Here is an 18,732-nt window from a genome sequence, read left to right as displayed (position 1 = left end):
CTGAAATATGTCAATTGGTATAACATCTATTCCTGGGGCCTTATTTTTTGTCACTTCCTTCAAAGCAGCCTGAACTACTTTTTTCATAACCATAGGCTCTTGCTTATATATTTCTTCATGAAATTCTTCTGTGTCTGCCTTCCATCTTCTTTTAATACTTCCTGGATCATTTAATAGCATGTAGATCTTTAAATAATATAGTTCTTTATAAAGCACTGATTCCTGCCCCCCCTCCCCAGATTCTTTTCTTGTGGTGTTCACATTTCTAAATTAAAGTTAGATGTTTGGTGATGGAAGAAAGCCTCTATTTACTTGGGACCTCTAGATTCTAATATTTTCTTTCTTATATCTGGAAAAAACTTGTTGAATACCATAGCTTTTACTTTTCCAGGTTAGATAGTTTTACTATCCTTTAGTTTAATGGATTTTCTGAATTTGAGTGAATGTTTTAAGATGTAGACTTTAAATACTTGTTATGTGTCAGGTTCAGAGTTGAGGACCTACGAGATAAGCTGCAGACTTTGCTATCCAGGGAATAGTTGTTGTTAGGTGCTGTTAAGTATCACCCATGAGACCCTATGAATAACACATCTGAGCCTTGTCCTATCCTGTGCAATCCTCACAGCTCTTGACACACTAGAGCCCATTGCAGCAGTCACTGTGTCAATCCACTTGGTTGAGGGTCTTCTTCTCCTTCATCAATCCCCCACCCTTCCAAGCATCACGTCCCTCTCTAAGGAATAGCCTCTCCTTGCGACTCCTCTCCTTACATAAAATATGTAAGGCGAAGTCTCATCATCTTTGCCTCCAAAGAGCGTTCTGGCTGCCCACTCTCCAAGACATATTTGTTTGTTCTTTTACCAGTCCGTGGGATGTTTGGCACCCTTCTCTACCACCACAGCTCAAAGGCATCAATTCTTCTGTCATCCTTATTCATTGCCCAACTCTCAGATTCATAGCTAGTGATCAGAAAGACCATAGCCTTAATTAAACACACTTTAGTCCACAAACTTATATTCTTACTCCTCAGTAATTTGGAGAGGTCTCTAATTGCAGATTTTCCCAGTGCAATACATCTACTGATCTCCTGACTGCTGATATCGAGAGTCTTAATTGTGGATCCATGTAAGACGAAGTTGTTAAAAGTTTCTGTCTTTTCTCCATCTGTCATGATGTTGCTTATTAGTCCAGTGATAAGAATCTTTGTCTTCTTGACATTGAGATGCAATCCATATTGAAGACTGTATGTTTTGATCCTCTGCACCAAGTGCTTCAAGTCCTTCTCACTTTCAGCAAGCAAGGTTGTGCCATCTGCATAACGCAGGTGCTTGCTGAGTCTCTTCCTGTCCTGATCCCACATTCCTCTTCAGAGTCCAGCTTCTCAGATAATTTGCACAGCATACAGATTGAATATGTATGGAGAGAGAACATAATCCTGACACACTCCTTCCTAATTTTAAACCTTGTAGTGTACCCTTACTCTCTTCTCACAACAAACAGGCTTCTGATCTGGTTATAGATTTCACATGAGCACAATTAAGTGCTCTGGGATTCCTATTCCTCTCAATGTCAGCCATTACTTGTTATGATCCACACAGTCAAATGCCGCCTTGGCATAGTCAGTAAAGCATAAATAGACATTCTTCTGGTACTCTTTACTTTCAGCCTGCCTGACATCAGCAATGATACTCCCTTGGTGCTATGGCCTCTTCTAAATCCTGCTTAAACTCCTGGCAATTCTCTATCCATGTCCATGTGCTGTTGTAGCTGTTTTGTTGTTTTGTTTTTTTCCCCCTCTTTTGACATCTATGTGGTTGTTTTTTTTAAAAAAAATTTAATTCATTTAAATGAAAGTTTATAGAGACTTAGGGTTTGTAGTCAATCTTCAGTATTTTGTTTGCATGTGATAATATATATTGTTCAATATTTTCCACATTCTGTTGGATCACTTTTCTTGGGAATGGGAACAATATGGACCTCTTCCAATCCATTGGCTGGAGAGCTGTCTTCCAAATTTCCAGGGCTGCATCTATTAATTGAAACAAGTCAGTTGGTATCCCATCGATTCTTGGGACCTTATATTATGCCAATCAATACCTTCAATGCAGTTTCCACTTTCTCCTTCATTAGCATTGGCCCCTGCTCATATGGTACTTGCTGAAATTTTTCATTGTCAGTTGGTTTTTTTGGTACAGTGATTTAGTGTGTTCCTGCTATGTTTTTTTGGTGCTTTCTGAGTCATTCATTATTGCCCATAGCATCTTTCAATAATACAACTCGAAATTTATAACTGTTTTACAGTTCTCTCAACTTGAGGAATACAGAGCATTTCTCTGTACATTCTTTTATAACACTTTGCTTTGTCTTTTAGAGCTGGCTTTTGTAATCTTCTGTTCAGCCCTTTTACTTTGGTATGTTTTCCCTTTGTTTGGGGTTCTTGATGCTGCTCTATGCATTTTTTAGAGTTTCTTCTGACATCCATTTTGGTTCATCTGTTCTTTGATCTTGAAATTCATATGGAATAGATTCCAGATCATATCTTGGTTCTTGTGGATTCATTCTGAAGAACATGAATACTATAATAGCATTCATGTTTTAACAAATGTATTCTGAATTCTTCCTCTTTGTGAATTACTCACTAATGGTTCTCCACAGGGCATTATTGGCATTTAGGGTTGAATGGATCTTTGATGTATGGTAATAGTGCATTTAACTTTGTTAAATATTGGCATCCTTGGCTCCTGCCATTAAATTCTTACAGTATTTTCAGTCATATGACAAAGAAAACCCTTATCCCTTGATTCTCCTGCCTGCCTTTCACATTTCTTAATATCTCTAATCAAGATACTCGTACTTAATCAAATGCCAAGCTTGTTGCCATGGAGTTAATTCTGATCCATAGTGACCTTATAGGACAGAGTTTTAAGATTATAATTTTGAGTACAAAGATATTGAAGATGGCACTGGATTAGACAGGATTTCCTCTGTTGTACTTGGGGTCACTTTGAGTTGGAGCCAGTTCAACAGCATGTAACAGCAACGACAAAAGTCTTTTCACAAGCACACTGTCAAGTCTTTGCATGGTGAATATGAACCATCAGCCTTTTTGTTAGTAGCTAAGCAGTTAACCACTGCACTGCAATAATACAAAGATAACTTATTTACTGTGATTCACCTTATTGTACTTCAAAGATAAAGTGTTCTAAACAGATTGAAAAATTTGCCAACTTTGTGTCCATTCTTATCAGTGCCATTTTCCTAACAATATGTGCTCACTTTAGGTTTCTGTGTCTCATATTGGTAATTCTCACAATATTTCAAACATATGCACTGGGAAACCAAAATATTTGTGTGACAGTTTTATTGCAATTTTCACTCCCCACCCACCCCAAGTCTAGGTGCTTAAGTATGGTTGCACTCTGAAATGCGGTATGGAAGTGTAGCTGGGAGTGTAGCCTGGGGGAAGTCACAGAGTGGCTGACAGGGAGGCCTGACTGACTCCTCCTCAACGCTCTTAGCTGGTCAGCAGCATCACACAGGGTAGAGAGGTCTTGTTGTTGGATGTCAGGTGGAAAAGGGTTAAAGGCTCCCCTTCTCTGTAGGACTGAAGGATTGGAAGCTGTGGCTATCATCCATTCACCTAAAGAGGAAAAGAGGGGAGGCTGGGCATTGAGAACATCCCTCTACCTTTGCCTACTAGTATATTGCTCTAGGCTCTACTATTGAAGTATACAATACATTGGATTTGTATTACTCTTTATAACCCATGAAATCACCCACCTCTCCAATTTCTCAAATCTTCAGAAAAATTACTTGGTTTTATCTGTTGTTAGCCGCTACTAAGTTGATCTCTGATTTTGGCAACCTCATGCACTACAGAACAAATTTCTGAATTATCAGTTCTATGTACCGTTCCCATGATCAGTTATGGTTCATGCATTTCAATCTGTCATGAACCTTTTCGTAACTTGTAATTATAAATTTATTTATATGTTTGTGCCTTTTAATCTAACTTCTTCATTATTCTATAAGCTTTAATATGGATAAACAAGATTTTTTTTTCTTCCTGTTTATCTCCATAGCTATAGTAACTATTAAGTATTTGCATATTTTATATTAATTTATTTTGATTATAATTTTTTATTATCTTTTTTTGTGAAACTTTGTATATCAAATTAGGATTCCACTTAACAATTTCTATGCCTACTATTCCATGAGTTACATTTTTCCACAAAGTGTCATCATTTCATCATCATAATTCTGTTTCCATTAATTAGATTATCCTACTCCATTCTTACCTTTATTTCAGGGTAAGTATTGAATGTTGAATCTTGATGATTTTTAAAGGAGAGGGGTATTCACAGGTAGTATTCTTTTATTTGTCAATATAGTATTTATCTAATAGGTGACTCCAGATGTTGATGATTGCAGCTGCAATAGTTTGAAAAGTGTCTCAGGGCGATAGTGTAGACGTTCCTAACTCTGACCTTTCTTTAAGAATTAGAATTTTGTTCTACTTTTCCTCCCAAATTCTTTCTGAGATGATTGTGTGTGTGTGTGTGTATGTGTGTGTCTGTCTGTCCCCATCCCTGGTGAGACCAGTTGATCATCGTAGACAGTCACCATCCATGAGGCTTTTTATTAGTTCATTAAACTGTTTATTAATCCTGCCAACTAGTTTCTTTGAAATTTTTATTTCTCTCTGGTGCCAGACAAGTAGAGCCCAATTGTTATGTCTTAGAAGACTCTTCACCAAAGTAGGATGTGGCACTTAAACTTTGTGAACTGTGTTTTTGCAGATTGACTGAGTTGTCCAATGAAAATATGGTCATAACCTTAAAATCAGAGAGTTCTGGTGGTCTAGTGGCAAGAAGCTTCACTGCAATCCTGAAGGCATGCAGCTGAAATCCACCAGCTGCTCCACAGGAGAAGAATGGACAGTATCTTCCTGTGTGATTAACTGCCTCTGAAAACCCACCAGAAGGTCAACTATGGGTCGGATCTGACTCTACAGTACACAACAATAACAATAATAACAACGATCTCAAAAATCACGTGAACTACTCCATGAGCTGTTTGACCAAGTCTAGGAATAATCCGTCACTGTGCCCCCTAAGTGCTTTCCTGTCAATTGGCATCCTATCCCATCCATTCCCGGGGTCTTATTTTTTTTTTGTGTGTGTGTGTTGCCTTCAGTGCACCTTAAATGTCTTCCATAGTTACTGTTGGCTCTTGATCATACTGTACTTCCTGAAATATTTCACTGTCTGCCAATTCTTTTTGATGAGTGGTTTTGGATATTTCCTACATCTTATTTTGATACTTCCAGGATCATTCAAGATTTCCCCCATAGCGTCTCTAAATATCACAACTAAAGGCTAGAATTTGTTTTCCAGAACTGACAAAAACAGAACTTGACAAATGCTGAGTGAGTTCTTCCCTTTTTATTCTCCAAACCTAGGCCTCTGCACATTCTGTTATAATACTTTGCTTTATTGAGCTGCCCTTAGAAATCTCATCTTCAGGCCTTTTACTTCAACATCTCTGCTCTTTCTTTTGACTTCTTGATACACTAGTGCAATTTTTAAGGTCTTTTCTGACACCCATTTTGGCTTTTTTCTTTTTCCTATGTCTGCAGCAACTTGATGTCATCCCATAAATCATTGGTGTTTAATGCTTCAAACCTATCTTAAGATGCCATTTAAATCAGGTGAGATAGACTCAAGATCATACTTTGGTTCTTGAATGCTTGTTTTCATTTTCTTCAGTCTCAGTTTGAGCTTTCACATGAGTAATTGTTGATCTGATTCACAGTCAATGCCTGGCCTTGTTTTGATTCCTGATATTGAGCTTCTCTGACGATTCCTTCCAGTCTATTCCAGGAAATTTAGAGGACAGCTGCCTGGCCAACTGGCTGGAAAAAGATTCATATTTGTTCCCATTCCCAGGAAAGGTGATCCAACAAATTGTGTATATTACTGAACAATATCATTAATATCATGTGCATGCAAAATACTGCTGAAGATCATTTTAAAATGACTACAACATACATAGAGATCTTCCAGAAGTTCAAGCTAGACCAAGAGACTAGTATGCAAACAGAACAAGGGAACACTACATGGTTTAAAATGAGGACTGCTGTGCCTCAGAGTTGTATCCTTTCTCTACACCTATTTATTCTGTATGTTGTGGTTGTGATGGTGTACCATAGAGTCAGAACCAACCCATAGCTGACCTTCCCTCAGGTTTTCAGAGGCAGTTAATCGCACAGGAGGAGACTGCCCATCCTACTCCTGCAGAGCAGCTGGTGTTCATTCTGTATGCTGAGGAAATTATTTGAGAAGCTTGACTCTATGAAGAATACTGTGACATCAGGATTGGAGGAAGACTCATCAATAATCCTTGGTATGCAGATGACACAGCGTTGCTTGCTGAAAATGAGAAGGATTTAAAGTGCTCGCTACAGAAGATCAAAGCCTGCAGCCTTCAGTATGGATTGCATCTCAGTGTCAAGAGCACAAAAATTCTCACCACTGAAGCTATAAGCAACCTATAGACAATCCTTCCATCCATCCATCTTGATAGATGGCGGGAAGATTGAAACTGTCAATGACTTCATCTTACTTGGATCCACAATTAATACACTTGGTACTAGCCTAGCAGTCAGGAGATCAGGAGATGTAGTGTACTGGGAAAGTTTGTAGTCAGGGATCTCTCCAAATTACTGAGAACAATATTAGTTTAAGGACTAATATTTGTTTAGGCCATGGTCTTTTCAATCACTTGCTATGCTGCTGAGAGAGCTGGACAGTGAGTAAGGATGATAGAAAAAATATTGATGCATTTTAAGAGTATTGAAGAGAAGAGTGTTGATTATCCCAGGTACTGTCAAAAGAACAAACAGGTAGGTATGTCTTGGGGAAAATACAGCCAGCCTGCTCTTTGGAGGCAAAGGTGATGAAGTTTCATCTTACATACTTTGAGCAAGTTGCTAGGAGAAAGCTGTTCACTGGAGAGGGATGTTATGTTTGGGAAGGTGGAGGGATGGCAAAAGAGAAGACCCTCAACCAGGTGTATTGACACGGAGTCTGCAGCAGTGGGCTCAGGTGTGTCAGAGATCGTGAGGAATGAACAGGGTTCAGATCTGTTGTTCACGGGGGTCTCTCTACTCAACAGCACCTAATAACAACTACTAAGTGCTTTATTATATATGTGTTATATATATACTTTATATGTAGAGACTTCTGTTTGTTCCTGTCTTAATCCTCTCATCCTTGGTAGCCATTAATGAATGTTTATTTCTACTTGTATTCTAGTCTTCTAATGAAAGTGCAACCATTTGTGCTTCTGTGATTGACTTGTTCAGTTCAGTAATTCTCCAGATGCATCTATGTTGTCATACAATTGGAGAACTCATTATTTATAGCTGTGTATTATTCCATATTATGTATGTACTATTATTTTGTCCTTTTATCTCTTGATTCAAACTTGGGAAATTTGCATCTTTTAACTTTTGTGCATAGTAAAAAAATAGCTGCAGCAGACATGGTATGCATATGTATATGCGTGTCACTACAGTAATATCTGAGGTATGTAGCTGGAAGTGGGATTGCTGGATCATAGGATTGCTTTAACACTTTAAGAAAGGGCTATATTGTTTTCCATAGGTGTACCATATGATAGTCTCACGAACAATGAATAAACGCTTTATTTTCCCCACAACCTCACCAGCATTTATTCTTTTCTGTTTTTTGGTTTTTTTTTTAATTAGTACCATTTTTGCAAAGGTGAGCTAGTGTCTCATTGTGGCCTAATGATAAAAAGCTGCACTGCAATCCTGAAGGCATGTGGTTCTAATCTATCCACCAGCTCTTTTTGGGGAGAAAGATCAGCATTCTCCTCCCAGGCAATTAACTGCCTCTGAAAACCTGCCATAGGGTCAGCTATGGGTAGATCCTTGACTCAAGGGAACACAGTAACAACAAATGCCTAATAGGAAGCTATTGTGGCTTGGTGGGTAAAGGGTTGCACTGCCAGGCATAGGCCAGGGTTTGAATCTACTTTCTGCTCCTTGGGAAAAAGATGAGCATTTTCCTCCTATGTGATTTACTACCTTTGAAAGCCCACTGGAAGGTCAGCTTGAGTGATTTACCACTGACCAACAATGAGTTGAGTTTTGAATTAAATGGCTAATGATCATGTGTATCTTTCCATGTGTTGAATGGCTGTATAGAAAAATCCTCCCTGGAGAAATGTCTGCTTTTCTTTGACCATTTTCACACAGAATTATTTCTGTTGTTACTGAGTTGTTCATGTTTTCTATGTATTTTTGATAGAGCCTTATCAGATATTTCTCCCAAGATATGTTCCTAGTCTACAAGTTTTTGTTTTTGTGGGTTTTCTTTCTTTTTTGATAAAGTCTGAAAACATTTAATTTTAGGGTGTCTCTGTTACACGAATCATAGTGTGTTTTTTTGTGCATTTGCAGTTTTGTTTGATAATCTGTTACAGAAAAAATAGGTCTTAAATTGACTTTTGAATGGGATTTATAAATAAGTTTCCCCTAGCCCTCCCCCACAGTTAAAAGATTTGATATATGATATATTGACTTTAAAGCCTAAATCTTCTTAGAATATTGTATAATACTACCTTACTTTATTTTTTTTCCAAGTCATTTTGGAGGAGAAGGGGGAGGAAATAGAAATAGAGTAATGATACAATAATTCATAAAAATCTTCTCATTTTTTTCTCTTAATTTTTTTTCGGGAGAATTACTATTTATGCATAAATCCTGGGGTAGGATATACTTTGTATGTTTCAATCAGCTGACTTTGGAAAACCTTGATTTTGTATTCCTTTAACAACTTTAAATAAATGTGAATATTCTATTTTTTTATTCAGACTGTTTTTCATATGTTTATATTGATTAGCTATTCTTTTCTTCCAGTTACGCCCCTTGGTGTCCGTCCTGCCAACAGACTGATTCAGAATGGGAGACATTTGCCAGGAATGGGGATATACTTCACGTCAGTGTAGGGAAGGTGGATGTCATTCAAGAACCAGGTAATAAATGTTTGTTTACATTTTTTTCTTAATTTATTTTTAAAATGTAAACATATTTATATTATTTACCAACATTTTTTTCTAATTTTTCATGCATGTAAAAAGTTTATTTACTTGTGACCCTACTGACTACCTTGATTCACCAGATAAGATTTGGCATCTCTGTCTAGTGTATATGTTAATACTTATTTTGATTGTTTTGTGTTATAATTTCATTTTTTTATGAACCATTGAATAGTAGGTTGTAAATATTATGACACTTTGAACTTCAGCATATACACAGTCCATATTTATCCTTCATTCTTGGTGATTTACAGCTAGCTCCAACCTCAAGATTGAGAGTTGTATAGTCCACTCAGCAGTGCTACAGAAGGACTTGCTTCTATAATAATTACGGCTTCTGTAACGATTATAGCCAAACAAACCCTGGGGGAAGTTCTACACACAATAACACATTAACACACTGGATCCCTGTGACTCACATTATGATGACAGAAACACGTGGGATCCCTGTAAATCACACAGGGTCTATAGTAACACACGGCATCCCTGTAACACATGGGATTCCTGTACATCACACAGGGACCACAGTAATGCACGTATTTGTCTTTTTTGTCTTGTTTGTAGTTCACACATAGTGCTACTCTCTATTGAGTTTCTGGGGATATAAATCTTAAGGGAAGAAACTGCATGTTTTTATCTCAAGGAGCTACTGGTGGGTTCAAACCTCTGAAGACTAGTAGTCTTTGGGTTAGCAGACAGCTAAGTTAATGGATACCTTCTTAATTATTCCCTACATACTCGTTCATAATATATGGTTAATTGCAATCTAGTAAAAGTTCATAATTTACATCTTATTGTTATTTCTTGTTGTTATATGCTGTTGAGTTGGAACTGACTCATAGCTGACCCTCCATCTGGTTTTCAGAGGCAATAAATTGCATAGGAGGAAATTGTCTATTCTTCTGTGGAGCACCTGGTGGATATGAACCACATGCCTCTGGGTTGGCAGCACAGCTGCTTACCACTAAGCCACCAGGACTCCCTTGAGGGGGAAACCTGCAGACAGACAAAGCTGCATGTACATTTGGAAGTGTTCTTTACTTGAAGAACTATGGTCATTAGTGTGATATTAAATATGGCCAATGGCATATTAAGGGATCTGATTATATAGGGTCTTGCTGGCTATGGCAAAGAGTTCAGATTTTATATGCATTTTTATAGTGTAAAAAAAGTGAGAGCAGCATGGGGATGGCCATATCTGAACTTCACCAACTCCATAATGGCCAACTGTCCCCGTCAACAATATCAACACACAAAAACAATTCCCAGGAAGTCAGACCTGTTCCTGCACCTCTTTCTACTCATCCCAACACCAATCTTACTACTGCATTAGGTCCAAAATCATTTGGAATAGCTCACAGACCACATAGAACCATATTTGGGAAGTCAAAAGGCTATAATTCAGGTTAATAGAAAAATTGAGTCAGGACAGTTTTTGAAATGTGCTCTCAGGTATCTCAGCCTTGAGCTTTGTGACTTTGGGCCAGTGTTACAAGCTCTCAGTACTGCCAGTGATGACTCTCCCATCTCCCACCCAGGTGTCCAGCAAACTTGGCCAAAGGCTCTTAGCTCCCATGGGGTAGCAGTCTTGAGATTCACTCCATCTCACATCAGGCCTCTGGTTCTTTGCTGTAGCTGCTGTGGCAGCTGTTCTTGTCCATGCTGGTCTGGCTTGCCAAACAGTCTCTGGCCCCAAAGGACAAGCTGCATTCTCTTGCATTTTCTTTGCTGGTGGCCAGATTCTCTAATTCTGTCATTACATCTGCTCAATTTAATGGTCAGATTAACCAATCCCCTAGTGAATAGGCTAACACAACTGTTTGCCTATTCTCACCCTTCTCTCAGTGACAAAGTCATTCGTTACCTACGGAAGCCATTTTGAACAATAAACCTCTAACACCACAGATAGATGAGAAGCTACTTGGAATTTTGAGGAGGAAAGTGACATGATGGACTTTATGTGGAAAAACTTAACTGTAGTTCAGAAATGAAGACAGGAAAGCAGTGGAGAGGTTGATACACCATAGTCCAGAATTGAGACAATGTTGTCTTAGTTTAAGATGTTAGCAGCAGCCGCAGTGCTAAGTGAATGAATTGAGATAATGTTTTTGGAAGGATATCCAAAAGAATTCCTCAAGGACTGTTTATAGGATTAGGGAGGGAAGAGATAGAGATGACTAAGGAGAGAGAAGATTTGGGACAGGTGTTAAGTTCAGGGTGCTTAAAAGACACCCAAGTAACAATGAGCCAGAAATAGATTGGAGGATCATCGGTGTAGATTGCAGGGGAATCACTGAGATTAACTAGAAAATGAGTACTAAGGACACATTCTCCGATCTATGTCTTTCCAATATTCAGATAACTAAAAGGGGAAGAAGTGTCGATAAAAAGAAAAAAAAAATCAAAGCCACTGCTTTCCAGTTGGAATCAACTCATAGCTGACCCTCCAGTAGATTTTTTTTGAGACTGTAGAGTGCCTGGGAGGAGATTACCCATCTTTCTCCTTCAGAGCTGCTGGTGGATTTGAACCCTGGGAGAGGCCCCACTCTTGAGTTGGCAGCACATCTCCCTAAGGATTTAGGCACCAGAGCTCACACCCAGTGAGATAAAAGGAAGATGGAGAAGGGTTAGTTTCCTGGAAGCCAAGTGCAGAGAAGTATCTTGACTGGCTTTACCTTACTGGAAAGCAGATCGTGTTTCTTTAATCTTTGTGTTTCTTTAAGCTCCTAAACGAACAGCAGAAAACTATTGAAATGGTACTTTTTTCTCCCCACAGTTGAATACCCCACTAAATATTTCTATATAAAGGTTTCTATTTGGAAACAGATCTCATTTGAATATTCTTTCATCATGGTGTCCTTTACACGAGAGTGTCCAGAGAGGAGACTTTTTGTTTTCTTAGTAAAATTTGAGAAAGCAAGATTTTTTAATGGTCATACAACTTTTTAGTTATTTCTATTCTTCCATTTGTTTATCTCATAAGAAATTCTAAGTATTTTGAACAGAAACTAAGATTTTGAAATTATGAAGCTAAGGATCATAAACATTGCAATTGTACAGCTGAAATATAGAAATCAAGAGCAGAACAGTCCTGCAGATTAGTTTGTTTTACGTTGCCTGTTCAGTACTGCCTAGACCAGATTATGTTCTCTTTGAACTGACTTTGGGAGATTAAATTGAATGTGTACAATGGAGCAATCTCCTGTGAGATTTAAAGTATCTGAAAAACCCTCTGGTGTCAGTTATGAGTCAGTTCCTACTCAGCAGCACACAATAACAATTTGAACTATCTCTTCCACTTATTTGAGTTTAACTGTCAAGGACAGGAAAATAGCTGCTGCTTATAGATTATCCATGTATACTTAGAGGTAAACCAGGTCCCTTCCACAGCCAGAAATATCTATGGTGCTTAAAACCCTCAGTTTATTGCAGAAGGCAGTTTATTTTGCTGTATTTAGTGAATGTTTTTAATTGTATAAATTGTAAAATTTATTCCTTTTATAAAAATATATTGATATATACATTTCTAATATATTGACAACTCTCTCAATCTCAAAGTTAAGATTCTAAATTTTATGTATTTTCTTCCTTCTGCTCTTTTTAGTGATAATAACTTATATTTAGTGAGTATTTTTGTGAACATTTACTGACTTTTCAAAGAGTTAGACTCAAGATCTAACCTAGTCGTGTAGATTAATGTGGGATCCTGACTAACTTCACTACCTCTAATCCTATCTCATTAACATCATATAGGTGAGAGAGGTGAGACTTTGCAACATGCAAGACAGGTTACAATAACAGGTTACAAAGTGAAAATTAATACTGAGACTTATAGTCCAGACAAGTAATATGTTTTTTGGGAAAGGTGGGGCTAGACACAATTAAACCCATAATAATGTTGTATTTATGTACTTTTGAGTCAGAAATGACTCAGAGCTGACCCTCCCCCTGGTTTTCAGAGGCAGTAAATTGCATAGAGAAGATGAGTGTTGCCCATCTTGCTCTGATGTTGATGTTGGATTCTGATTTGAACCGTGTGCCTTTGGATTGTCAGCCCAACTTCTACCACAAAGCCCCAAGAGCTCTTGTCCATAACAGCTTGTAATTCTTTTTCAACTTAAGAATATTAATAATTTTCCTCTGAAAATACAGAGTTGGCAGTATACTAAAATATCCACTAGTGCTCTGTTGTGTGTGCAGTTTGAGGTAATTATAAAAGTGAAAATGCTTTGTAAATAAAAATACTTTTTATAGTCCTGGCTGACATAGCCTCCAGTCACTGTGCTTTTATATTACTAAAAGACATTTTATTTCTTTTTTTCATATTTTATTTCTTAATATACAAAAGATAAATGGAGAGAGAAAATGTCTCTTTATATGGCATTGCCTTTTACCTCTCAGAATATGGTGTTTCCAGTTTCCAAAGGGACATTTAACAGCCCTTTTGGTCTGATATAAGGAACCCTGATGATGCAGTGGTTGTTTAGCTGCTAAACAAAAAGTAGCAATTTGAATCTGCCAGTTGTTCCATGGGAGAAAGATGGGACTATCTGCTTTCATAACGATTTCAGCCTTAGAATCTCAGCAGAAATTGCTCTTAACAGCTATACTTTTTTTGTAAAAAAAAATTTGGTTTGATATGGGGTCCTCTGGGTGCCATCATTATATGCTCGACTCTTAAATGGAAAATGGCAGTTTAGTTTGGTAGTCTTTCTTAAAAACTCTGCGCAGATGGGGCCACAGTCGGTCAGCATTGATTCAACAAATTGTTATGTTTTTGTATTTTGTGGGTTTGTTGTTGTTGTGTTCTTTGGTTTTTGTTTGTTGTTTTTTTAAGGGGAGATGTGATAAGAGGGAAAAAATAATCTTTTGAGAATATCATCATATATTGCATTGTTATTCTGTATTTGAGTTTATTTTCTAAATGGAACAAAAGCAAGTGTCTCATGTGAGTAAAACTGACACTTCAAATTTGAAACAGTAGCCAGAAGGGTGTAAAGGAGCTCTCAGGTGGACTCGTGGTTAGGAGCTGGAGGCACACAGTTCAAATCCACTAGCTGTTCTACAGGAGAAAGATGGGCAGACTCTTCCTGTGTGAGTTATTGCCTCTGAAAACCTCCTGGAGTGTCAGCTATGGGTTGGTTCTGACTTGATGGTACATGATCGCATAACAGAATGTTATGTTTGAGTGACTTAGTTTTGTTTGATTTGTCCACATTTTTCTGGGGTAGGAGGAACCAAAGTGATGAGAAGTTTAAAAATGTGTCTCTGTTGTTTTTCCATGCTGGGATAACCCAAAGAAATCTTAATCTTGTGTTCAGGTGGATCCTTTATTTCGCCTTTTTGTGCCATAACCAGACTTACTCTTGATGCTCATCCTATATATTTGTAAGCATTTAAATCATGATTTTTATTTGTATCACTTCATATCATATTTAGTCTTAATTTTGATTACCTTGTCTCTTACTACTAGAATACAAAGCTCTGGGAGAGAACAGAAATTATACATGTTCTTATTTATCTCTGTGTCTTGACTGTGTCACAGTATCTGGAATAAAAAAGATGCTTAGTAAATGAGTGAGTGGCTTAAGGGTTCTATTTACACATGCCTAATATACTTTATATGTAGTATTCAGTAAAGCTTTATTGAGACAAATTTTCAAATTGTTTAATGTACATGTATTTTCTTCACAGTACATATAAATTAAAAATGTGCAAAGAGTATTTCTGATCTTTATTGTTTCTTTTAAATTCATAATTGAACTTCACACACTTGACCTGCTTCACCTTCGAACAATCCCAAGAGTAAGCTTTAAATCCCCTTTTTGCAGTTAAGATCATTAAAACTGGAAAGCTTTAATGATTTATTTGAAGCCACAAAACTATTAAATGGAGAAATTTATATTTATTGCATGTTTTGCAACTCCAAATTCATCTTCTCTTCCGCCATAGACTCCCAAATGAGCTCAAGTAAAAAAAGAAAAATACCTTCAGAGTAGCACAAAAGATAAGCAAATTCCATGTCATTAACTGCAAAGTATTAAATAAGTTTAAATAGTTGAAAATAAAATTTAAGATCAAACAAACATGCTAGATGTGATTTGAACATGGTAATGACCTACATGATATCATTATGAAGGCATGCTCAAGGCTGCTTGTTCTTGGGACTTCAGTTAGCACCTGAGTTTCACCAAGTTTAACTTCAAGTATCTCTCTCATATGCTTCTTGCAGGTTTGAGCGGTCGCTTCTTTGTCACCACACTCCCTGCTTTTTTCCAGTAAGTAAAAATAATGGTGTTGTCTTACAAAGATGAGAAAACAGTTGATATGTACAGGAATTCTTAGTTATTTTCCATAACTGTCATTCAGCATACCATATGAAAGGAGGAATACTACTCTGCAGAATGAGAGCTATCAGGTAAGAGGTGTCCTCAGAATGAGGCAGTGACAGAAAGTCTGAGTCTAATTTCAGGCAGAGGTGAGATGGAAAGGTCAGAGAAGTTGTTTTGTAGTGATATAAAATATGATAGGATTCTTGATGGATAAATAGGCTAAGCAGACAAGATGGAGAAGGTGTTTCCATGTGGAGGAGACAGCATGCAAAAGCCCACAAGAAAATGCAGTGCCTTCTGGGAATGCTAACCGATTTAATGTGGTTGGCTCATAGGATGCATTTCAGTCATTCTATGTGATATGTTTAGAGATGGTCAGGGTAGTTACACATAAAGATAAAGGACAGGATGAAGTTCAGAGATACTAAAAGGGTATCATCAGTGTGGCTTGGTGACTGAGTAACTACAGGCAAAGAAGATGCCAAGACACCAGTCAGGCCATTTATAATCAATAAAAGCTATTGCCCTCCTTCAAAAGAAGGCACCATTAGAATGAGAGGAGATTTGAGTGATAGATCCAAGCTAGAGAGTGGAGAAATTCACGTGACATTTTTCAGGGTGGAGTAAGGATCTAAAGTTCAGAAGAAAGATCTAGACCACAGATGTATACTAAGAATTCATCAGCATTGAGATTCAGAACGGCTGAGTTATAGTAATTTTAATGGGAAGAGATGTAGGTCAAGATTAGAATGGAATTGACCAATGTTAGCTTATCTGTAAAGGCAGACAAGGAAACAGAAGGGCAACCTAGAGTGGTAGGGAGAAGTCCAATGGTCGATAACCACAGAAAAAGAGAGGAGGGGGAGATGTGTTGGGTGTTCAGTAGTGGACAGTGCTAAACACTGATGAGGTAAAACTGGCAGAACATACTCTTTGGATAGCACTTAGGGGCTACTGAAGACCCAATATAAACAATGTTAGTGAATTCATAGGAGCAGAGCCCAAATATATACCAAGTAGTAAATGAGTAATTGAAAGGAGAACATAGCAAATGTAGAGCCTTCCCCTAGGAAGTTAGACAGTGGCACAAGGGCGAGAAGGAGGACGAGAAGGAGAGCGATGAGGGACTAAGGTGTTTTGTTGCTTTTGAAGGGAGGAGCTTGAACAGCACATGTTTTGATATGTGGATTTAACTGTTTGTAACTTGATAGCAATTGCTAATTTGTGGTTGTAAGAGAATAATTGAAATAACTAGTAGCAAGAATAGTAAAAAATAACTTGACTGATTAAACATTGCCTCGAATTTTCCTAATTGTCACAAATGTGTCCTTTACCCCTACTAGTTTATTTACAAAGTTTAATACAAATTCGAAAAAATTCTTTCAATTTCCCTCACCCTATCATCCATCAAATTGTACAAGCTGATGATTAACCCCCCTTTCCCCCTCCACATCCCTCTGCTTCCAGCCTCTCCCACCTCTCTTGGATGCTTATACTCATTCTACAATAATGGTTTTATACAGTATTTGTCCTTGTCGGACTACGTTAGTTCACTCAGAATAATACTCTCCAGTCTCTCCCAAGTTAGGTAATAATTCACAAAATCATTGCTCCTGTGTGCTCCAGAGTATTCCATCCTGTGAATGTACCATAATTACTCAATCCATTCATTTGTGGCTGGACATCGGGGCTGTTTCCATGTTCTTGTGATGGTGAATAATGCTGCTAAATGTGTCTTGATTAAAAGAAGAAAGTTTAATGTTTTTAGCTTTGGAATATCTCAGATTCCACAGACTAGAGTTTATACATGCTTTGTGATTTCTCACTCACCATGATTGGAACCCAGCAGCTTTTCTGTGGGGACAGATGAACAGTCTGCTCCTTTAAAGATTACCAACATCAGAAATCCAGGGAGGCAGTTCTGCTCTGTCCTGTGGAGTTGCCAGGAGTCACAGATCAGCTCACTAACAGTGACCACGCTCATTTTTCTCTCTCTTAATTTAAGCCATTCAAAATCCAGTGTTCACTTTTAAAATGTACACTCAGTTTGGTTTTTATTACCTTTAGCACCTTGTTTTCACAGACATAATTTTGTTTTTTTATCATTCATAGTGCAAAGGATGGAATTTTCCGCCGTTACCGGGGCCCAGGAATCTTCGAAGACCTGCAGAATTATATCGTAGAGAAGAAATGGCAGTCAGTTGAGCCTCTGACTGGCTGGAAGTCCCCAGCTTCTCTAACGTAACTTAACTTTTTTAATGATCAGATGCTATTAATATAAAGGAGATACCAAGTTAACAGCCCTGGGGCCCTGAAAGCTTATACTTTTTTGCATGTTTTGCACATGACGAAGCTTAGCCTTTGTAGTAGTTTTAGTTTTATGACTCATGTATGTTTCAGTTTTTAGTTTGTTGGAAATACTAGATTGAGATGGGTTATAGAAAATGTCATTTTTTGAGTTTGCATAAGCCACTGATTGGTGTTTCTTGGAAAAAAAAATTAGTATTATGTAGTAACTTAATTAAAGTTCATAAGGAAATGCTGTTTTATCTATGTAGGAATTAAATCTATGGCATCTTTGGCTTCCTAGCAGAATACTGCAGGGAGAAACTTTTGATTTTGATGACAGTACCCAAATAAGCAGCAAGTCAGGTAAAGAACAGAGTGGAAGAATATTCCCAACGGCAAATAAAGCACATTGATAGGCTCCAATTTATTTAAAAAAAAAAAAAAGGCAACAGCAATCAAAACCAAACGATGTGGTGTACTTGAACAGAAAAATGATTACTGGCATAATCTGAGTAAGAAAGGCAGCCCCAAGCTTGGGCCAGTTACAGCCTTGAGTCCTTGATGAGTATGAGTAACCTGGATCAGTACCTGCAGTGAGGAAATTCTGAAATAGAGGATGAGAATGAATGAGGTGAGGCCAATTAGAAGGATATCTTGGGAGTTCATGCTAGGAATTCTGAAAGCGTGGCTCAGCATGGCAGCAGTGGGAATGGGGAGCATGGATTAAGATTTTTTTTTTCTTTTTAAAGGTAGGCTTCTCCAAGGTGAAGGAAAGGAGGATTCACAAATATTAATAAAACCCCCTTTGTCTCTAAGGTTTTAATAATTGATAGGTTTTGATACTAACTAGGAAAAGAAAAAATTGTGTGCAGGAGGGGTTAGAGATACAAACTTCTCTGTTGACCAGTCAAGTTAGTACCTGAGCTAGATTTCCATGGAGATTCATAGGTAGATTCAAACCTCAGGATCATTTTATTTTTTTTAA

The 18,732-nt window shown here is 37.7% G+C and overlaps 1 protein-coding gene across 1 annotated transcript in view; it reads left to right on the top strand.

Moving 5' to 3' along the window:
- The window catches only part of TMX4 (thioredoxin-related transmembrane protein 4), a 49,350-nt gene that overhangs the window by 10,631 nt on the left and 19,987 nt on the right, over nt 1-18,732 (top strand). The window contains exons 2-4 of the mRNA XM_006894238.1: nt 8,948-9,063; nt 15,359-15,404; nt 17,571-17,699. Of these exons, the coding sequence (XP_006894300.1) occupies nt 8,948-9,063; nt 15,359-15,404; nt 17,571-17,699 (291 nt within the window). The remainder of the gene's footprint in view (nt 1-8,947; nt 9,064-15,358; nt 15,405-17,570; nt 17,700-18,732) is intronic.

Source organism: Elephantulus edwardii, unplaced genomic scaffold (assembly GCF_000299155.1).
Source record: "Elephantulus edwardii isolate Elephantulus edwardi_28Jun2011 unplaced genomic scaffold, EleEdw1.0 scaffold00138, whole genome shotgun sequence".
Lineage (NCBI taxonomy): Eukaryota > Metazoa > Chordata > Mammalia > Macroscelidea > Macroscelididae > Elephantulus > Elephantulus edwardii.
This window is presented reverse-complemented; position numbering and strand designations above follow the sequence as displayed.